The following is a 22,730-nucleotide window of genomic DNA, read 5'->3' on the forward strand; positions in this document are numbered from 1 at the left end:
TATGTTGGTTAGGTCTGGGGGGGGGGGGGGGGGTGATTAAGGGTAGGTTATCTAGGTGAATTCTATTTCTATGTTGGCCTAGTATGGTTCCCAATCACAGGCAGCTGTTTATCGTTGTCTCTGATTGGGGATCATATTTAGGTAGCCATTTCCTCATTGTGCTTTGTGGGATCTTGTCTATGTATAGTTGCCTGTGAGCATTATTTATAGCTTCACGTTTCGTTTGTTCGTTTTGTTCTTTGAAGTTTCTTTTCCAAAATAAAGGATGGAAACATACCACGCTGCATCTTGGTCTACTCCTTATGACGAATGTGACAATATTATATATAATATATACAGTGGGGAGAACAAGTATTTGATACACGTCCGATTTTGCAGGTTTTCCTACTTACAAAGCATGTAGAGGTCTGTAATTTTTATCATAGGTACACTTCAACTGTGAGAGACGGAATCTAAAACAAAAATCCAGAAAATCACATTGTATGATTTTTAAATAATTAATTTGCATTTTATTGCATGACATAAGTATTTGATCACCTACCAACCAGTAAGAATTCCGGCTCTCACAGACTGTTAGTTTTTCTTAAGAAGCCCTCCTGTTCTCCACTCATTACTGTATTAACTGCACCTGTTTGAACTCGTTAACTGTATAAAAGACACCTGTCCACACACTCAATCAAACAGATTCCAACCTCTCCACAATGGCCAAGACCAGAGAGCTGTGTAAGGACATCAGGGATACAATTGTAGAACTGCACAAGACTGGGATGGGCTACAGGACAATAGGCAAGCAGCTTGGTGAGAAGGAAACAAACTTGGCGCAATATTAGAAAATGGAAGAAGTCAAGATGACGGTCAATCACCCTCGGTCTGGGGCTCCATGCAAGATTTCACCTCGTGGGGCATCAATGATCACGAGGAAGGTGAGGGATCAGCCCAGAACTACACGGCAGGACCTGGTCAATGACCTGAAGAGAGCTGGACCACAGTCTCAAAGAAAACCATTAGTAACACACTACGCCGTCATGGATTAAAATCCTGCAGCGCACACAAGTCCCCTGCTCAAGCCAGCGCATGTCCAGGCCCGTCTGAAGTTTGCCAATGACCATCTGGATGATCCAGAGGAGGAATGGGAGAAGGTCATGTGGTCTGATGAGACAAAAATAGAGCTTTTTGGTCTACTCCACTCGCCGTGTTTGGAGAGAAGAAGAAGTATGAGTACAACCCCAAGAACACCATCCAACCGTGAAGCATGGAGGTGGAAACATCATTCTTTGGGGATGCTTTTCTGCAAAGGGGACAGGACGACTGCACCGTATTGAGGGGAGGATGGATGGGGCCATGTATCGCGAGATCTTGGCCAACAACCTCCTTCCTCAGTAAGAGCATTGAAGATGGGTCGTGGCTGGTCTCCAGCATGACAACGACACGAAACACACAGCCATGGCAACTAAGGAGTGGCTCCGTAAGAAGCATCTCAAGGTGCTTAGCCAGTCTCCAGACCTGAACCCAATAGAAAATCTTTGGAGGAGCTGAAAGTCCGTATTGCCCAGCGACAGCCCCGAAACCTGAAGGATCTGGAGAAGATCTGTAGGGAGGAGTGGGCCAAAATCCCTGCTGCAGTGTGTGCAAACCTAGTCAAGAACTACAGGAAACGTATGATCTCTGTAATTGCAAACAAAGGTTTCTCTACCAAATATTAAGTTCTGCTTTTCTGATGTATCAAATACTTATGTCATGCAATAAAATGCAAATAATTACTTAAAAATCATACAATGTGATTTTCTGGATTTTTGTTTTAGATTCCGCTCTCTCATAGTTGAAGTTACCTATGATAAAAATTACAGACCTCTACATGCTTTCGTAAGTAGGAAAACTGCAAAATCGCGCAGTGTATCAAATACTTTTCTCCCCACTGTATATTATATATATATAGTATATGTATAAATAAAGATACATTGTTTTGGGGCTTGCCGTCTTTAACATGTTATTTTGGCATTAATACTTATCACATATCAATTTGCGAACAGTGCAAAAAAAAAAAATATATATAATTGAGTTAATAAAGCCGCATACAAACATGGTCTCTTTTTTGTTTTCTTGAGTAATCAGCTCCAAAATGCAGGTGTTTCAGCCTAGCTCAGTGCTTTATGTGGTGGTGGGCGGGCCAGCAAAAACAGGAGCATTGCGCCGTGATTAGCTCCAGTGTTCTGTCACTCATTGGACCTTACACAATAGCCAAACTTAAGTCCTTAGTAAGGGTAGACATCCAACGTTTCAGCCCTTTGGGTTCTGCCATAGTTATATTAGAAGTGCCTTCCAAGAAGCTCAAGGTCATTGCCACAGAAAGTACGTCAAATCACGTAGCTTTGATTGGACCGATCATGTCAACATCTTACTTTCACAATCTTAGCTAGCAATGATCATCATGAATCAAGTCTACTGGCAAATCCTGTTAAATCCTTGTCATATGAAGATAAATAATGAAGAGATAATATAGATATTTATTTTATTTTTATTTAACCTTTATTTAACCAGGTAGGCTAGTTGAGAACAAGTTCTCATTTGCAACTGCGACCTGGCCAAGATAAAGCATAGCAGTGTGAACAGACAACAACACAGAGTTACACATGGAGTAAACAATAAACAAGTCAATAACACAGTAGGGGAAAAAATTAGTCTTAATACATTGTGTGCAAAGGCATGAGGAGGTAGGCAATAAATAGGCCATAGGAGCGAATAATTACAATTTAGCAGATTAACACTGGAGTGATAAATCATCAGATGATCATGTGCAAGTAGAGATACTGGTATGCAAAAGAGCAGAAAAGTAAATAAATAAGAACAGTATGGATGAGGTGGGTAAATGTGTGGCTATATACCGATGGACTATGTACAGCTGCAGCGATCGGTTAGCTGCTCAGATAGCAGATGTTAAAGTTGTTGAGGGAGATAAAAGTCTCCAACTTCAGAGATTTTGCAATTCGTTCCAGTCGCAGGCACAGAGAACTGGAAGGAAAGGCGGCCAAATGAGGTTTTGGCTTTAGGGATGATCAGTGAGATACACCTGCTAGAGCGCGTGCTACGGGTGGGTGTTGCCATCGTGACCAGTGAACTGAGATAAGGCGGCGCTTTACCTAGCATGGACTTATAGATGACCTGGAGCCAGTGGGTCTGACGACGAACATGTAGCGAGGCCAGCCGACTAGAGCATACAAATCAAATCAAATCAATCAAATTTTATTAGTTACATACACATGGTTAGCAGATGTTAATGCGAGTGTAGCGAAATGCTTGTGCTTCTAGTTCCGACAATGCAGTAATAACCAACAAGTAATCTAACCTAACAATTCCACAACTACTACCTTACACACACACACAAGTGTAAAGGGATAAAGAATATGTACATAAAGATATATGAATGAGTGGTGGTACAGAACGGCATGGCAGATGCAGTAGATGTATAGAGTACGGTATATACATATGAGATGAGTACTGTAGGGTATGTAAACATAAAGGGCATAGTTTAAAGTGGCTAGTGGTACATGTATTACATAAAGATGGCAAGATGCAGTAGATGATATAGAGTACAGTATATACATATGAGATGGGTAATGTAGGGTATGTTAAACATTAATTAAGTGGCATTGTTTAAAGTGGCTAGTGTACATTTTTACATAATTTCCATCAATTCCCATTTTTAAAGGCTGGAGTTGAGTCAGATGTTGGCAGCGGCCGCTAAATGTTAGTGGTGGCTGTTTAACAGTCTGATGCCTTGAGATAGAAGCTGTTTTTCAGTCTCTCGGTCCCTGCTTTGATGCACCTGTACTGACCTCGCCTTCTGGATGATAGCGGGGTGAACAGGCAGTGGCTTGGGTGGTTGTTGTCCTTGATGATCTTTATGGCCTTCCTGTGACATCGGGTGGTGTAGGTGTCCTGGAGGGCAGGTAGTTTGCCCCTGGTGATGCGTTCTGCAGACCTCACTACCCTCTGGAGAGCCTTACGGTTGTGGGCGGAGCAGTTGCCTACCAGGCGTGATACAGCCCGACAGGATGCTCTCGATTGTGCATCTGTAGAAGTTTGTGAGTGCTTTTGGTGACAAGCCGAATTTCTTCAGCCTCCTGAGGTTGAAGAGGCGCTGCTGCGCCCTTCTTCACAACGCTGTCTGTGTGGGTGGACCAATCAGTTTGTCCGTGATGTGTACACCGAGGAACTTAAAACTTTCCACCTTCTCCACTACTGACCCGTCGATGTGGATAGGGGGGTGCTCCCTCTGCTGTTTCCTGAAGTCCACAATCATCTCCTTTGTTTTGTTGACGTTGAGTGTGAGTTATTTTCCTGACACCACACTCCGAGGGCCCTCACCTCCTCCCTGTAGGCCGTCTCGTCGTTGTGTGGTAATCAAGCCTACCACTGTAGTGTCATCCGCAAACTTGATGATTGAGTGTGGAGCGTGCATGGCCACGCAGTCGTGGGTGAACAGGGAGTACAGGAGAGGGCTCAGAACGCACCCTTGTGGGGCCCCAGTGTTGAGGATCAGCGGGGTGGAGATGTTGTACCTACCCTCACCACCTGGGGCGGCCCGTCCCAGGACCAGTTGCACAGGGCGGGGTCGAGACCCAGGGTCTCGAGCTTGATGACGAGTTTGGAGTGACTATGGTGTTAAATGCTGAGCTGTAATCGATGAACAGCATTCTCACATGGGTATTCCTCTTGTCCATGGGTTAGGCAGTGTGCAGTGTTTGTTGCCGATCTCTTTCAGAACATCAGCTGACTGGATTTGGGAGAAGGAGAAATGGGGAAGGCTTGGGCGAGTAGCTGTGGGGGGTGCAGTGCTGTTGACCGGGGTAGGGGTAGCCAGGTGGAAAGCATGGCCAGCCGTAGAAAAATGCTTATTGAAATTCTCAATTATAGTGGATTTGTCGGTGGTGACAGTGTTTCCTATCTTCAGTGCAGTGGGCAGCTGGGAGGAGATGTTCTTATTCTCCATGGACTTTACAGTGTCCCAGAACTTTTTTGAGTTTGTGTTGCAGGAAGCAAATTTCTGMTTGAAAAAGCTAGCCTTGGCTTTTCTAAATGCCTGTGTATATTGGTTTCTAGCTTCCCTGAAAAGTTGCATATCACGGGGGCTGTTCGATGCTAATGCAGAACGCCATAGGATGTTTTTGTGTTGGTTAAGGGCAGTCAGGTCTGGAGAGAACCAAGGGCTATATCTGTTCCTGGTTCTAAATTTCTTGAATGGGGCATGCTTATTBAAGATGGTGAGGAAGGCATTTAAAAAAAAATAACCAGGCATCCTCTACTGACGGGATGAGATCAATATCCTTCCAGGATACCCCGGCCAGGTCGATTAGAAAGGCCTGCTCGCTGAAGTGTTTCAGGGAGCGTTTGACAGTGATGAGTGGAGGTCGTTTGACCGCTGACCCATTACGGATGCAGGCAATGAGGCAGTGATCGCTGAGATCTTGGTTGAAAACAGCAGAGGTGTATTTAGAGGGCAAGTTGGTTAGGATGATATCTATGAGGGTGCCCGTGTTTACGGCTTTGGGGTGGTACCTGGTAGGTTCATTGATAATTTGTGTGAGATTGAGGGCATCAAGCTTAGATTGTAGGATGGCTGGGGTGTTAAGCATGTTCCAGTGTAGGTCGCCTAGCAGCACGAGCTCTGAAGATAGATGGGGGGCAATCAGTTCACATGTGGTCCAGAGCACAGCTGGGGGCAGAGGGTGGTCTATAGCAGGCGGCAACGGTGAGAGACTTGTTTTTAGAGAGGTGGATTTTTTTTTTAAGTAGAAGTTCAAATTGTTTGGGAACAGACCTGGATAGTAGGACAGAACTCTGCAGGCTATCTTTGCAATCGATTGCAACACCGCCCCCTTTGGCCGTTCTATCTTGTCTGAAAATGTTGTAGTTCGGGATGAAAATGTCAGAATTTTTGGTGGCCTTCCTAARCCAGGATTCAGACACGGCTAGAACATCCGGGTTGGCAGAGTCAGCTAAAGCAGTGAATAAAACAAACTTAGGCAGGAGGCTTCTAATGTTAACATGCATGAAACCAAGGCTATTACGGTTACAGAAGTCATCAAAAGAGAGCGCCTAGGGAATAGGAGTGGAGCTAGGCACTGCAGGGCCTGGATTCACCTCTACATCACCAGAGGAACAGAGGAGGAGTAGGATAAGGGTACGGCTAAAAGCTATGAGAATTGGTCATCTAGAACGTCTAGAACAGAGAGTAAAAGGAAGTTTCTGGGGGCGATAAAATAGCTTCAAGGAATAATGTGCAGACAAAGGTATGGTAGGATGTGAATACAGTGGAGGTAAACCTAGGTATTGAGTGATGATGAGAGAGATATTGTCTCTAGAAACATCATTGAAACCAGGTGATGTCATCGCATATGTGGGTGGTGGAACTGAAAGGTTGGATAAGGTATAATGAGCAGGGCTAGAGGCTCTACAGTGAAATAAGCCAATAAACACTAACCAGAACAGCAATGGACAAGGCATATTKACATTAAGGAGAGGCATGCTTAGTCGAGTGATCATAAGGGTCCAGTGAGTAGAGGTTGTTTGGGGTCACGGCGATTCAGACAGCTAGCCGGGCTATCGGTAGCAAGCTAGCATAGGATGGAGGTCTGTTTTTAGCCACCTCGTGCGTTTCCGTCGGTAGATTAGTGGGGTTCCGTGTGGTAGAGGGGATCAATCTAATTGGCAAAATAGATATAGTTATAGTGACCCAAGAAAAAATTGTCCGATAGACTTATTCAGATAGCAGCCGAAAAGACAGCTAACGATTAGCGGGCCGCAGATGGGCGTTCGGGTAACGTCGTGACGGAGGTGCCAGTTGGATAACTCCCTCGGGCAGATAACGTCGGTWGTCATTCGTGAAGGCCCTGTGGGGCTCCGCATTGGCAGTAAAACGAGTCCGGATAGGTGATTGTAGCCCAGGAGTGGCTGATGGAACTCTTCAGCTGGCTGGCTCCGGAATAATTTATGTTTGCTCCGGGATCGACGTAAGCCAATAGTCACACGGGTAGCAGCTAGCTAGCTGCCAAGTCAAGGTGTAAATGTCCAGAGCTTGCGGTAGAAATCCGAGGATATGGAGAGAAAATAGGTCCGGTATGTTCTGGTCTGAGTCGCGTTGTACAAAAGTGGCGATAGATTTTCGAGCTAAAGGAATAGCTGATGACCACAAACCATGGTTAGCTGAAATACTAACGTTAGCCAGTAAACTGGCTAGCTTCTGGGTAGCTTCTGGCTAGCTTCAGGCTAGCTTCTGGTTAGCTTCTGGTTAGCTTCTGGCTAGCTTCTATTGTGGATTTTCAGATTTGAGGTAAATAATACTTTTTTTTGTAATTGGTGAGGCGGGTTGCAGGAAAGTGTTTTGAAGTTCAGTTTTTGGAGAAAAAAAATATATAAAAGATATGTGAAGAAAGGTGTAAATATATATATATATACGGGACACGACAAGACGAGGACAAAGGACGTCTGACTGCTACGCCATCTTGGAAAAATATGAATGAGAGTATGAAGAGTCTTGATGTTTCCAAACTTCTTCCATTTAAAATGATGGAGGCCACTGTGTTCTTGGGGACCTTCACTGCTGCAGATATTTTTTGGTACCCTTCCCCAGATCTGTGCCTCGACACAATCATGTCTCGGAGCTCTACACACAAAGCCTTCAACCTCATGGCYTGGTTTTTGCTCTGACATACACTGTCAACTGGGACTTTATATAGACAGTGTGTGTGCCTTTCCAAATCATGTCCAATCAATTGAATTTACCACAGGTGGACTCCAATCAAGTTGAAGAATCCTTTCAAGGATGATCAATGGAAAGCTCAAAATTGAGTCTTATAGCAAAGGGTCTGAATACTTATGTAAATATGGTATTTTTATTTGTTATTTTTATACGTTTGCAAAAATGTATAAAAACCTGTTTTTGCTTAGTCATTATTGGGTATTATGTGTAGATTGATGAGAAAAACATATCATTGAATACATGTTAGATTAAGGCTATAACGTAACAAAATTTGGAAAAAGTCAAGGGATCTGAATACTTTCTGAATGCACTTTATTTATGTAGATTATTGTTATTTATTTTTAAACATTTGGTCAGGGGCTCCCAAGCGGCCAGGGGCCCTGAGCGACCGCTTATGTCGGTTATGCCTAGGGCCAACCCTGCTACCTGCAGCTCCAAAGATAGGCCTGTGTAAAAATCTGTATTTTTATAGGCTGATAGTCAGCCTGCTCTCTCCACCTTGTCCAGGTCATTACAGAACTCACCTCCGTAGTAATAGTCTGTCATAGAGCATTAATGACCTGTCAAATTGTGGTAATAACATGTCAAACCTGTCATGTTGTTTATTTGAGCATTTCACAGATAGTGTAGCTGTCAAACCAAGGCTATTTATTTTCTCATAAAGCAGTTTTATATTCAAAATAAACAATATCAAGCTAGACCACATCAGAACTGGATTTGTAGAGTCAATGAGCAAAAGTAAACATTATGAAGAGCCTAGTATATTTAATCAATAAGGCCTGAGGGGTGTGGTATATGGCCAATATACCACGGCTAAGGGTTGTTCTTAGGCACGACGCACCGGGTATACTACAGCTTTCAGCCAATCAGCATTCAAGACTTGAACCACCAAGTTTATAAAGGGAAATAATGCACGCTCTAGAATGCCCTTCTTTTTACTGCTCTAATTACGTTGGTAACCAGTTTATAATAGCAATAAGGCACCTTGGGTGTTTGTGTTATATTGCTAATATATCATGGCTAAGGGCGTTGCGTTGTGCATAAGAAATGCCCTTAGCAATGGTATATTTAAGCAATAAGGCACGAGGGGGTGTGGTACTGTATATGGCCAATATACCACGGCTAAGTGTTGTTTTAAGGCACGAGGGGGTGTGTTACTGTATATGGCCAATATACCACTCTAAGTGTTGTTTTAAGGCACGAGGGGGTGTGGTACTGTATATGGCCAATATACCACTCTAAGTGTTGTTCTATGGTACGACGCAACGCGGCCTTATTGCTATTACAGTATAAACTGGTTACCAACGTAATTAGAGTAGTACAGATAAATGTTTTGTCATACCCGTGGTATACGGTCTGATATACCATGCCTTTCGCCCAATCAGCATTGAGAGCTTGAACCAGCCAGTTTCTAATGGCATATAACACACCCCATCGGCCTTATTGCTTAAATAAAGCACAGTATATTTGCACGGTAGAATTCAATGGCTATAGTTATTTTTTATGTTTGAGATGCTTTTGAAAGCAAAAGTCGAATTGAAAACAGTATTGGTATTGTTTAATTCAATTTTCATAATAGCATTCTAGGACTGATGGTTTGGCTAGCTAAACTAGCAAGTGTGTTTGTTTGGTTACCACGTCAACTACTGTAGCTATCTAGTTAACTTGCTAGCTACTTCAGTGGATGTTGAACACATTTCTACCGGCAAATGAGCACATTTCTTGTGTTAAATGTGTTAAATTATAGCCATGATAATCAGCTCGGGGCTCTGTGCGTTCTCTGGAAAACATTAGAATGCCTAGCCCTCATTGATTATCCCTTACATAATTAATAACACCACCATTTAATTACTGTGACTTAGTGAGTGAGTGGTGTCATTAGCCTTACTGATTTTAGAGTAGCTATTTGATCATCCTAGATGTTATTTCTCTCTTTTGTGTGGGGGGGGGGGGGTTGTCTAACTTTTTTTGTGTGATATTTTTATTGGGCACAGGGGAGGGGAGTTCATTTTTTCCCTGGTTTACGTTCGCTCTTTTGCAGGTTTTACTTAATTACTATAATTTCTTCCATATATCCACATTTTCTCATATGCTTGCATGCACCTCCCCTATATCAATGGGGTTTTGTACATCCCTTATGCACTATGCTTTTCTGCACGTTAACTATTACTATGCCACAGGTCAATAGTCTACCAGTCTGTCTATCCTGCCCTCTATCCACCATTCATAGTGACAGTAGTAGTCGGTGGATCATTTGTCCGGACCTGAAATATGTTAACGAGCAATCATATAACACATAAACATTTATTCAAAGGTGCATCAATTTTCAATATGAATCCACAAGAACAAGTAGGAATAGCTGATAGGCAGTTGAGAGGCCAGGTGTGTCATTGTGCATGAAAGAACAGTGAGACACACAGCTCAAAAAGCTCCCCTATTGATCTTGTTTAGGGACAATACAATTATCCTACCTAGACTAGCCTACAACACCACAATGCAATGAATAATTGCATTACTGTTTTCAAGTGGGTACAACATTCTACTCTAGGCTGGAAACCGCAGTGAAAATGTCCTTTGAATAATGGTGCAAAAGCCCTGTGATTTGAATGTTTCATTCCATGTGGATCAGTTGTGGGTCTATTTTCAACAGTTTATAAGGTCTAGAAAGGGACAGTAGCAGCCCAGTCTGGCTGTATTTTAACTTCTGATAATGAGATGCTCTGTCTGTTGCAGACCATCATTCTCCCAAGTCGTCCTATAATAACGTGGCCACATATGCTCCCAGCAGGCCCAGTCATTCAGGAAGGCTTAACACGCGCTCTGCCTCCTCTCCAATCCCAGCGGCTTTTCCTCACGCACCTAGAACCTAATACTTCAATATAGCCTAAATACTTGTCATTTAACTGTATTACCTTTATATGCCTTCTATTTGAGGTAGATATGTACATGAAGGCAGGGTAAAGTGACTAGGCATAAGGATAGATAATAATAAGATTAAAATAAAGAACAGTGTACACTCCATAAACACAACCTGTCACAATGTTTTAATTTGATTAGGCTACTTCAAAAGTCCTGTAGGCTATCTGTGCACGTTCGTCCAAAATGTAATTCCAGCATCCAAACTGTGCAGCAGCCATTTGATGAATTGAAAGAGACATCTGTTACAAAACACTAAAAAGTTTAATGATATTCGGAGATTGTGAAGACAAGCCTTCAATACTGGCTAGGCCTGCAAGGTAGGGAGGGATATATTTTCTGTTTGTCAAGATTTACATAGTCTGTTTTATTGTGATGTTGAAAATGCAAACCATGATATTGAAGTGCCCGAAGTCGGTATATGCTTTACTTATTGGTTGTGTGGTGCATTGGTACAGAATCCTGTTGGTGGATAACTAGTTGCATATATTATATAAAATTATAAATATAGCATCAAAATATAGAAAATCTGATTTCCCCCTAGCTGATCATTGTGTGCAGCCAGCTCTGATTGTTGTGTAATGAAACAGGCAGAGTGAGTAAGCTCGTCTGTGGTGGTCGGCGAACCCTCTACCTTCTGGCCCGTAGCCCTGCCTGGCATCGACTGTGCCACAAATGCATGCTGAAGTGGCAAAGTCAATATCCATGTTTATAAACACAGGGTCGCAACTGTTATTTTTATTTGTGGCCGTCAACATTATTTTTAGTAAATTTAATGAGAGGGGAGGGTGTGCAATTTTTTTTACAGTACAAGGGGAGGGTCATGTGAAAATAGTTTTTACGTTGAGGATGGGGGGGGGTACATCTTTTTTTATGTCAACTACCAGCAAATTTCTAATGGTCCTTTATGTCTGAGTGTGAGAGGAAACCAGCTGGTAATGCTTTGCATGAAGAAAGAATTATTGAATGTTTTCTCTGTTATCAAGCATTAACAGGTCATGGCTCGGCACAATTCATTATGTGTGCCAGACATTCCACCAGCTTTGCTGCCTCAGAATGGAGTGTCAGCAAACAGAACCGTGCATATTTCACATGAATGCCCTGTGAGCTATCATAGCCTCTGGGTGAGTTTGCATTTTGCTCCAGGGCAGTGGGACGTTGTGAGCTAGTGGTAACAGCGTAACTGCAGCACCGTAGCCAATACTGAATGGCTCCCAAGTGTTTGGGTAAGCATAGTCTGCCAGTCCGTCAGTCAGAAATGTGCATTGGTCTGACTTAAAATTACCTGCAACCAGACAGCTTGTCAAATAAAGCTGTTCACTCAAAGGCTTGAAGGAAATGGCAGGCCTATAGTCCTCAAATCACATGTGCCTAATACAACAGGTGTAGACTTAACCATGAAATGTTTGCTTGCGAGCCCTTCCCAACAATACAGAGTTAAAAAATACAAATAGTAACATGAGRAATAAAATACACAAGAATGGAGCTATATACAGGAAGTACCAGTACCAGATCAATGTGGAGCTATATACAGGGAGTACCTGTTGCATGCGCACTTAAGGTAAGTGAGGAGTCAAAYGCAGGAGAGCAGAAATGTCAGTGTAGCGTGTAACTTTTAATCAGGGCAAGTCCAAAACAAACACAGTCCAGTACAAATACCCAAAACCCAATGGGAACAAACAGTTCACCCGTAAGGCGTAGAACCACAACGCACCTTACWAAAATCACTACATGCAAAAATACACTGATGCAAGCCTCCACAAGCAACAAGAAAAAATAATCCCGCACAAACCTAAGCGGGGAAACAGGGTAAATATACACACAGAAATCAAAGCAAATGAAAACCAGGTGTGACAGAACCAAAGACGAAACAAACGGAAAAGGAAACATGGATCGGTGATGGCTAGTAGGCCGGCGACGCCGACCGCCGAGCCCCCCGAACAGGGAGAGGAGCCACCTTCGGTGGAAGTCGTGACAGTACCAGATCAATGTGCAGGGGTACGAGGTACTTGAGGTAGATATGTACATGAATGCAGGGTAACATGACTAGTCATAAGAATAGAGAACAATAAGAGTAAAATAAAGAACAGCGTACACTCTTAGAAAAAAAGGTGCTACTGTATCTAGAACCTTAAAGAGTTCTTCGGCTGTCACCATAGGAAAACCCTTTGAATAACCTTGTTTTGGTTGCAGGTAGAACCCGTTTGGGTTCCATGTAGAAACCTTTCTACAGAGGGTTCTACATGGAACCCCAAAAGGGTTTTACCTGGAGCCAAAAAGGGTTCTACCTGGAACGATAAAGGGTTCTCTTATGGGGACAGCCGAAGAACCATTTTGGAGAAAAAAATTAGAAGAAAGTAACAGCAGCATATGATGAGTGTAAAAGTGTGTTTGTATGTGTGTTTTTGTTGTGTTGGTATGAGTGTGTGTGTATGTGTGTTTGTGTTGTTGGCATGCATGTGTGTGTCTTGTGTGTGTGTGCGTACAGTATGTAGTGTATGTGAATATATGTGGGTTTTGTGTGAGAGTGTTTGTGTAGTGTGTGTATGTAGTGTGTATATATAGTCTTGTGAGTGTGCATAGAATCAGTGCAAGATAGGATCAGTGCAGATAGTCAAGGTAACCATTATTTAACTATTTTACAGTCTGATGGCTATGTAGCAGTCTTATGGTTTTGGGATAGAAGCTGTCTCTGAGCCTGTTGGTCAGAGAGCTGATGCTCTGGTATCGTTTGCCGGACGGTAGCAGAGTGAACATTCTACGGCAGGGATGGGCAACTCCAGTCCTCGGGGGCCTGATTGGTGGCACACTTTTTCCCCATCCCTATCTAACACAGCTGATTAAACTAATTGCATTCTAAACTGAAAATCATGGTTAGTTGATTATTGGAGTCAGGTGTGTTAGCTGCAGCTGGGGCAAAAGTGTGACACCAATCAGGCACCCGAGGACTGGAGTTACTCATCCCTGGTCTATGGCTTGGGTGGCTAAAGTCTTTGGTAATTATTTTGTCCTTCCTCTGACACCGCCTGATATAGAGGTCCTGGATGGCAGGGAGCTCAGCCCCAGTGATGTACTGGGCTGTCCACACCACCCTCTGTAGCGCTTTGCGGTCGAGGGTGGTGCATTTGCCATAAGTGGTGATGCAGCCAGTCAAGATACTCTCGATGGTGCAGCTGTAGAACTTTTTGAGGAACCAAATCTTTTCAGCCTCCTGAGGGGGAAGAGGCGCTGTTATGCCCTCTTCACAACTGTGCAGGTGCGTGTGGATCGTGTTATGTCCTTAGTGATGTAGACACCAAAGAACTTGAAGCTCTCGATGTGGATGGGGGGGGGTGTACTCCCCTCTTTCTCCTGTAGTCCACGATCAACTCCTTGGTCTTATTGAGGTTGAGGGAGTGGTTGTTGTGTTGGCACCACATTGCCAAGTTTCTGACCTCCTCCCTGTACTCTGTATCAGCAAACTTGATGATGGTGTTGAGTCGTGCATGGCTATGCAGTCGTGATTGAACAGGGAGTACAGGAGGAGACTAGGCACACCCTTGAGGGGCCCCCGTGTTGAGGGTCAGTGTGGCAGAGGTGTTGTTGCCTACCCTCACCACCTGGGGCCGCCCCGTCAGGAAGTCCAGGATCCAGTTACAGAGAGAGGTGTTCAGTCCCAGGGTCCCCAGCTGAGGGGACTATGGTGTTGAACGCTGAGCTGTAGTCTATGAACAGTATTCTCACATAGTTATTTCCCCTATTGTCCAGGTGGGAGAGGGCAGTGTGATGTGCAATTGAGATTGCGTCATCTGTGGATCTGTTGGGGCGGTATGTGAATTGGAGTGGGTATACGGTATCTGGAATGATGGTGTTGATGTGAGCCATGACCAGCCTTTCAAAGCACTTCATAATTACAGATGTGAGTGCTACTGGGTGATAGGCACACGAGACGTGCTGGTAAAAGTGAGGTAGAACGTCCTACCAATTAATGAAAAGTGTCAAGGCTCAGGAGAAGACCCAGATACAGACTGTTTCGAAGTAACAAAAGTTTATTACAAAAACAGGGGGGCAGGCAAACGACAGGTCAAGGGCAGGCAGAGGTCAGTAATCCAGAGCAGAGTCCGAAAGGTACAGAACGGCAAGCAGGCTCAGGGTCAGGGCAGAAAGAATGGTCAAAACCGTGAAAACAGGAACTAGAGAAAGACAGGAGCAGGGGAAAAACGCTGGTAGGCTTGACGAGACAAAACAAACTGGCAACAGACAAACAGAGAACACAGGTATAAATACACTGGGGATAATGGGGAAGATGGGCGACACCTGGAGGGGGGTGGAGACAATCACGAAGACAGGTGAAACAGATCAGGGTGTGACAGAAAAGAATTGAACACAATTATGTCTCTCCCACCTCAACAAGGGTAGAAACTATGTTCTGAAATGAGCAGACTATTAATTGGTGTGGAAGATAGGCCTACATACTTAAGATAGGTCTACATACTTAAGGATAGGTCTACATACTTAAGGATTGGTCTACATACTTGGACTTGAACTACACTGACACATTGCCAGGACAAATTCAATCAATGGCCATGGTTTCATAGTGTTCAATAGGCCCCTAGAAAGGGAACAAAGGAACCGCAAGAAAGAGAGGAAGAGCAAAATCTGAAATCCAATTCCATCAAACCCATGTGAGCAATTATCATAATTACATACTAGAGGGTTTTTTCTCTGTCTGGGAACTGAAGCAGAAAGGAGAGAATCCCACAGATAGAAATTGGCTGTGTCTGAGTAGGTGGTGGAGAGGAGGAGGGGGAGAAGGAAGGGGAAGGAAAGAGAAAAGGTAGTGTAGTGAAGAAGAGAGGGTGGTGAGAAAGATGGAGGAGGTGTGAGAGAGGTGAAGAGCGTAGAACAGGGCGTGAGAACAGACACTTGATTTTACACTAGCTCTGGTTACTCATTACTGCACTGGCACACCCCTTCTATTCTCCCGCGCTGTCTCCTCTCCACTCTCCTTCTCTCTTTTCCTTATTTCTGGATCCGTTCCTCTCTCATCTCCTCCCTGCTTTCCTTTTCCATCCTCTCCCACTCTTCTCTCTTTCCCTGTGTCCTCTTCTCTCTTCTCTCTTTCCGTGTGCCCTCTTCTCTCTTCTCTCACATCCTCTCATGTACTACCCTCTCCCTCTTTCTCTCCCTTCCTCTATTCCTCCCTCTCCTCATTTATTTCTCCACCCTCAGGAGCAGTGTGAGTCGTGAGTCTGTCAAAATGCTGGCATTGTCTACCCTCCAACCCTGAACCCACCCCCCGCCCCACACCCAGCTGCTTAGAAGGATGGAGACAGAAACGATGCCCTTAGAGCACAAACACACACCCACACACGCACACACGCACACACTTCATCATTCTTTCAGACACAGCAAACTCACCCCCAACGCCTTACACCAACCCGCGCACACACCATGTATCATTGCATCACCATTTCATAACCTCCTCATTTTCTCTCCTCTAATTTAATTCATCATTTTTTTTCTCCCTCTCTCTCTTTCATAGCCCCCGCTATGCATATTAATGACACATGGAGAAGGATTGATTAAAATCGCACCAAGGAAAGAGTGTATGAGCACACAATTAAATGACAGCTTATTCTCTGGGAGAGGAACACATTTATAATGGATTTATACTGTGTCATTAAAAATCCCATTGTATATGCATACAATTTACATATCACCTCCGTTAATATGGAGTAAACAAAAGCAGCCTAGACATTCACTGACTATGTTGCAACTCAATATTAGATAGATGACAGTGGCTCAAAATTAGATAGATGACATCTTAAATGGTAACCTGAGGTATTCTCCTATTCCCCTTGTCAAAAGTTCACTCCGAAATCCACAGACGATGTAATTGACATTACACTGCCCTTTCCCATCTGGACAAGAGGAATACCTATGTAAGAATGCTGTTCATTGACTACAGCTCAGCCTTCAACACCATAGTACCCTCCAAGCTCATCATTAAGCTCGGGCCCTGGGTCTGAACCCCGCCCTGTGCAACTGGGTCCTGGACTTCCTGATGGGCCGCCGCCAGGTGGTGAAGGTAGGAAACAACACCTCCACTATGCTGACCCTCAACACAGGGGCCCCACAARGGTGTGTGATCAGCCACCTCCTTACTCACTCAATCATAAAGTTTGCAGACGACACAACAGTAGTAGGCCTGATTACCAAAAATGACGAGACAGCCTACAGGAAGGAGGTGAGGGCCCTGGCAGAGTGGTGCCAGGAAAATAACCTCTCCCCTCAATGTCAACAAAACTAAGGAGCTGATCGTAGACTTCAGGAGACAGTAGAGGGAGCACGCCACCATCCACATCGATGGGACCGCAGTGGAGAAGGTGAAAAGTTCCTCAGCGTACACATCACTGACAATCTGAAATGGTCCACCCACACAGTGTGGGTGGACCATTTGGTAGAGAAGGCGCAACAGCGCCTCTTCAACCTCAAGAGGCTGAATAAATTAGTATTTGCCCCTAAGACCCTCACAAAGTTTTACAGATGCACCATTGAGAGCATCCTGTCGGTCTGTATCAATGCCTGGTACAGCAACTGCACCGCCCGCAACCGCAGGGCTCTCCAGACGGTGGTGCGGTCTGCCCAACGTATCACCGGGGACACACTGCCTGCCTTCCAGGACACCTACAGCACCCGATGTCACAGGAAGGCCAAAAAGATCATCAAAGACATCAACCCCCCGTGCCACTGCCTGTTCACCCTGCTACTATCCAGAAGGCGAGGTCAGTACAGGTGCATCAAAGCTGGGACCTAGATAATGAAAAAGAGCTTCTATCTCAAGGCCATCAGACTGTTAAATAGCCATCACTATCCGGCCTCCACCCAGTACCCTGCCCTGAACTTAGTCACTGTCACTAGCTGGCTACCACCTGGTTACTGAACCCTGCACATTGGAGGCTGCTGCCCTATGTACATAGACATTGAATCACTGGCCACTTTAATAATGGAACACTGGACACTTTAATAATGTTTACATACTGTATTTTACTGTATTCTAGTCAATGCTACTCCAACATTGCTTGTCCTAATATTTATATATTTCTTAATTCCATTATTTTACTTTTAGATTTGTGTGTATTGTTGTGAATTGTTAGATACCACTGCACTGTTGGAGCTAGGAACACAAGTATTTCGCTACACCTGCAATAACATCTGCTAAATATGTGTATATGACCAATAAAATGGGATTTGATTTGATTATCCTTTAAGGTATGACCTTTTTCCTTACCACTCAGTCAGACAATGCCACTATGTGGAAAGTATACCTCCATTTCAGATAGAGAACAGGAACCCATCTACTGTGTCAAAATCCAATGTATGTCAATAATGGGATCTGGTTTCCTCGATGTCCCAAAACGCCAGCATAGAGCCAGTAGAGGTTATAGGTCACAAAGCAATTCTTTTTTGGTCTATTTTTAGAGCTTGAATTCTCTGCAGAGTGGATTCTTTCTGAAGGGTATTGACTATTTCTCTAGCACAGGTATTATACGGTTGATGTTGGTTTTGACAGTCTGGGTCCATGCCTGCAGAGGCTGGAGCTTTTAATCAATCTTTACAGTTCCCAGTTCTGCCTTTGCTTTTTCTCTGAGGCCCTGGTCCAATTGAACATTCGTTCTTCTTACCTCCCTTCCTTTTTTTAATCACTGATCTGTGTGTGATTGGATAGCAATCATCTCCAATCTTGGAGTGTCTAGTGGGTAGTGTCTAGTGTCTAGTGGGTAGTGTCTAGTGGGTAGTGGGTAGTGGGTAGTGGGTAGTGGGTAGGACTATATGGGTACTATGGGGGTACTTTGTAATTAAGAATACGTTGGAAGAATTTTTAACGATGTCTTTTAAACAACTGCTCCATCCCTAAGTCTCCATTCATTTGAGGAATTATGCATATCCTAACAAGGGTCAGGATCTGGACGAAACATAATTAGAACCAAATGAATGTCGACTACTACCCAGTGTCAACTATTTGATTCCTCCACAACTGTCTTCATCAGGCTACTCAGGTTAAAACCCCATCAAAGACCATTAAGGCTGGAAACGATGCTGTACCATAAGGCTAACATGAAGATTACACACGGGAACAGTAAACACTTTTCATCTCCGTTTTGATAGACTCGGCCACTAGCCTTTGAAAAAAAAAAACCTGCAGGAAACAGAAAGGTGGGGAAGGGTTTTAGCCTCGCACATGCTCAAGGGGTACAGCATTTGAAGAGAAGACATCTAAGCTGTGTGCATGAGTAAAGGGGGAGAGGGAGAGAGAAAGGGAGAGAGAGCCTTCCCATCACTCCGTTGAAAGCTGGGAGGTAGAGAGGAGACATGAAAGATCTAGGCCCTGCCTTGACCGTTTGTGTGAAGAATCACACGGCGACATCGTCGCTCTGTAATCCCCAATACTGTCTTGTATGTTTTGCGCCATGAGTGACTTCCTTCAGGTGGTTTGAGGTTCTGAAAGGAGAATAACACTAGAATGGAAATCTATACTGGAAATGATKTATGAAATGTTACACACACACCAACAAACAAACAAATGAATGCATGCACACACACAAGCAAGCATATATACACACACACATAGTAACTATATACACACACACACCACACACACACACACACTCACATGTGTTCCACACTCCAAGGCTAAACGCAATTTACACACTTACACACAAACAGTCTGGCTCTACCCTGCTGCCGGCTGTCTAATTAATTCACGGTGAAAATGTACCCGGGCCCCATTCTACTCTGCTATTTCATTTAGTGTAGGATCCAGTGAAGCAAGGAGTCTAGCCATGCTGATTTCTACCTTATCAGATTTCTTCAGATATTTCATCCGACGTTTGCCACCAAATAAATGTGGTTGTTGATCTACTTCACACCTTGATTTGTGGTGGGCGGCGGTTCTACATATGGACACAGACGGTTCATCTCAAAAGTCTAAAACTGCCTCCTTGTCTGCTATCCTCTATCTACACTGATATGAACGAGCTGGAAAGGCCTGGAGCTAATTCACACCAAGAATCCTATTGCTTTGACCTCTACTGTTTTCGGATCAAAGTGCCTGTCTGTGTGGCCTATGGGCCTGTGTGTTTGTGTGTCTAACTCTCTCTCCCTCTCTGTTTCTCTAGATGCGTTCGACGCGGGGTGTGTCAGTGTGGCCGGTGGGGCTGGTCAGTGGGCGGAGGTACGAGCGCCCCATAGTGGAGAAGGGCAAAGTGGTGGGCTGGTACACTGGCTGGAGGCCCGACCGCCCCTTCGCCATCGACATGGCAGGTAAGAGCACATCTAATCATCTAGGGCAGAGGAACAGAACCCAGTGTTTTTTAAAATCTGGAATGCAGCCCAACATGGTGTTGTAAACTGCTTCACACTATTTATGGGCTCTTGTGTTTGCGGTGAGGAGTGGGCGACTGTTCTCGGTCTCTCTCTAAAAGGGTGCGTCAGGGAACGGTGCTTCTCAGCTGTAAGCACATCTAAAAGTAAAGTGGGATGCTGCTCACCACTTCAGCCTTCTCTCTCTCCCTCTCTTTCTCCTCTCTCTGTCCCTCTTTCTCTGCTCTGCTCTGCTCTGTCCATAACAAACCCATCTAGTGGTCCCTCCTGCATTAATGGTTCCACTAACCACACACTAACACTCAAGCGTGCAAATAAAGGGACAAAGCCAGACATCCGATACACATAGACACACGTTTTACCCATACTCTGTGCTTGCAAACACACACAAACACAGACAATTAAGACATTGTAACAGAAGAGTCTACTATCCTCATCTCCCCCACTCCTCTCCTCCTCTCCTGTTCTACGTCTCCCCTTATCAACCTTTTTCCTTTTCTCCTGTGCTTTCCTCTATTCTTCCTATCTCCCCTAGACGTTCTTATCTTTCTGTGTGATTCAGTTGGTAGAGCATGGCTCTTGCAATGCTAAGGTTCATGGGTCAAATTCATGGGTCATTGTCGCTTTGGACAAAAGCGCCTGCTAAATGGCAAGAGGTAGCCTATCGGTTACAAAGTTGGGCCAGTAACCGAAATGTCGCTGGTTTGAATACYTGAGCAAAATCTGTTGATGTGCCCATGAGCAAGGCACTTAACCCCAATTTGCTCCAGGGGTGCCGTACTACTATGACTGACCCTATAAAAAAATAAATTTCACTGCATTTCACTCCATTAAAATAACAACAAATTGATCAGAAATACAATGTAGACATTGTTAATGTTGTAAATGACTATTGTAGCTGAAAACGGCAGATTTTTATGGAATATTTACATAGGCGTACAGAGGCCCATTATCAACAACCATCACTTCTCAACGTCAACAGTGAAGAGGCGACTCCGGGATGCTGACCTTCTAGTTCCTTTGTCCAGTGTCTGTGCTCTGCCTAGAAGGCCAGCATCCCGGCGTCGCCTCTTCACTGTTGACGTTGACACTGGTGTTTTGCGAGTACTATTTAATGAAGCTGCCAGTTGAGGACTTGTGAGGCGTCTGTTTCTCAAACTAGACACTCTAATGTACTTGTCCTCTTGCTCAGTTGTGCACCAGGGCCTCCCACTCCTCTTTCTATTCTGGTTAGAGCCAGTTTGCGAAGGGAGTAGTACACAGCGTTGTACGAGATCTTCAGTTTCTTGGCAATTTCTCGCATGGAAGTCTTCATTTCTCAGAACAAGAATAGACTGACGAGTTTCAGAAGAAAGTACTTTGTTTCTGGCCATTTTGAGCCTGTAATCAAACCCACACATGCTGATGCTCCAGATACTCAACTAGTCTAAAGAAAGCCAGTTTTATTGCTTCTTTAATCAGGACAATGGTTTTCAGCTGTGCAACCATTATTGCAAAAGGGTTTTCTAATGATTAATTAGTCATTTAAAATGATAAACTTGGATTAGCTAACACAATGTGCCATTGGAACACAGGAGTGATGGTTGCTGATAATGGGTCTCTGAACGCCTATGTAGATATTCCATTCAAAATCAACCGTTTCCAGCTTCAATAGTCATTTACAACATTAGCAATGTGTGACCCCAAACTTTTGAACAGTAGTGTATATCTTTCAACTCTGCGGTTATGTTTAACGTACAATTTCAATCTATCTAATTGAATAGAATCCACAGATTGCGAGTTGAAGATGAATACTTTTACTAAGAGTATTAGTGTATTAGTAATTGACTGACCCAGTCTCTCCAGATCTCCTAACAGTACTATTTGTTGGGTCAATTTTAGATAACCTTTATGAATTTTCAGCCATTCCTGAACCTGACCAGAAACAGGCTACCTGAGGGCAATACCAAAATAAATGGTCTATTGATTCTGTATACTCACAACAAAATCTGCAGAGCTTCGATGATTTTATGCCCCAAATATTCAACATTTTGTTGGTGGCAAGAATTCTATATAATAATTTTAGCTGAAAAGCACGAAGTCTTGAATCTTGCGTTGTTTTATATATCAACTCATACACCCTGTACCATGGAATTGGTACATCAAAGATCTCTTCCCAACTATTTTGCAATCTGTATGGCAGAGTTCCAAGATGGCGTAGATAAATTCCAAGATGGCAGAGCAGTCAGGCGTTTTTTTTCTTGTCGTGTCTTGCCGTGTATATATATATTTTTCTTCGCATATTTTTTACAAATATTTCAACTTCAACATACTCTCATGCAACCCGCCTCACCTAATGTGGTATGGATCTGCTATTTTCTTTACGTTAGAACCGAAACCCCCAACAAAGGCTAGCCAGCTAACTAGCTACTAGCTAGTAGTCAGCTAGCCACTGCTAGCGGTCATCAGCTAACCTTTAGCCTGGACAACTCCTGCCAGTTTGCACAGCGCGATTTAATCCAGAGCGTATCGGACTTCTTTTCTCCATATCTCCGGATTCCTACCGCAAGCTCTGAACCTTTTCACCTGGATCATCGCAGCTAGCTAGCTGCTATCCGAGTGGTTACTCCTGGCTAACGTCTCTGTCCCAAAGCAAGCACCAATTAGCCTGGAGCTAGCCTATGCTAGGCCCATCTCCCGGCTAGCTGGA

At 44.0% G+C, this 22,730-nt stretch overlaps 1 protein-coding gene across 1 annotated transcript in view; it reads left to right on the forward strand.

The window, feature by feature from the left end:
• Positions 1-22,730, forward strand: part of LOC111951667 (galactosylgalactosylxylosylprotein 3-beta-glucuronosyltransferase 2-like) — a 42,576-nt gene that overhangs the window by 8,561 nt on the left and 11,285 nt on the right. Inside the window, exon 2 of the mRNA XM_023969880.2 lies at positions 19,837-19,981. Within this exon, the coding sequence (XP_023825648.1) occupies positions 19,837-19,981 (145 nt within the window). The remainder of the gene's footprint in view (positions 1-19,836; positions 19,982-22,730) is intronic.

The sequence above is a fragment of the Salvelinus sp. IW2-2015 genome, linkage group LG25, assembly GCF_002910315.2.
Source record: "Salvelinus sp. IW2-2015 linkage group LG25, ASM291031v2, whole genome shotgun sequence".
Taxonomy (NCBI): Eukaryota; Metazoa; Chordata; class Actinopteri; order Salmoniformes; family Salmonidae; genus Salvelinus; species Salvelinus sp. IW2-2015.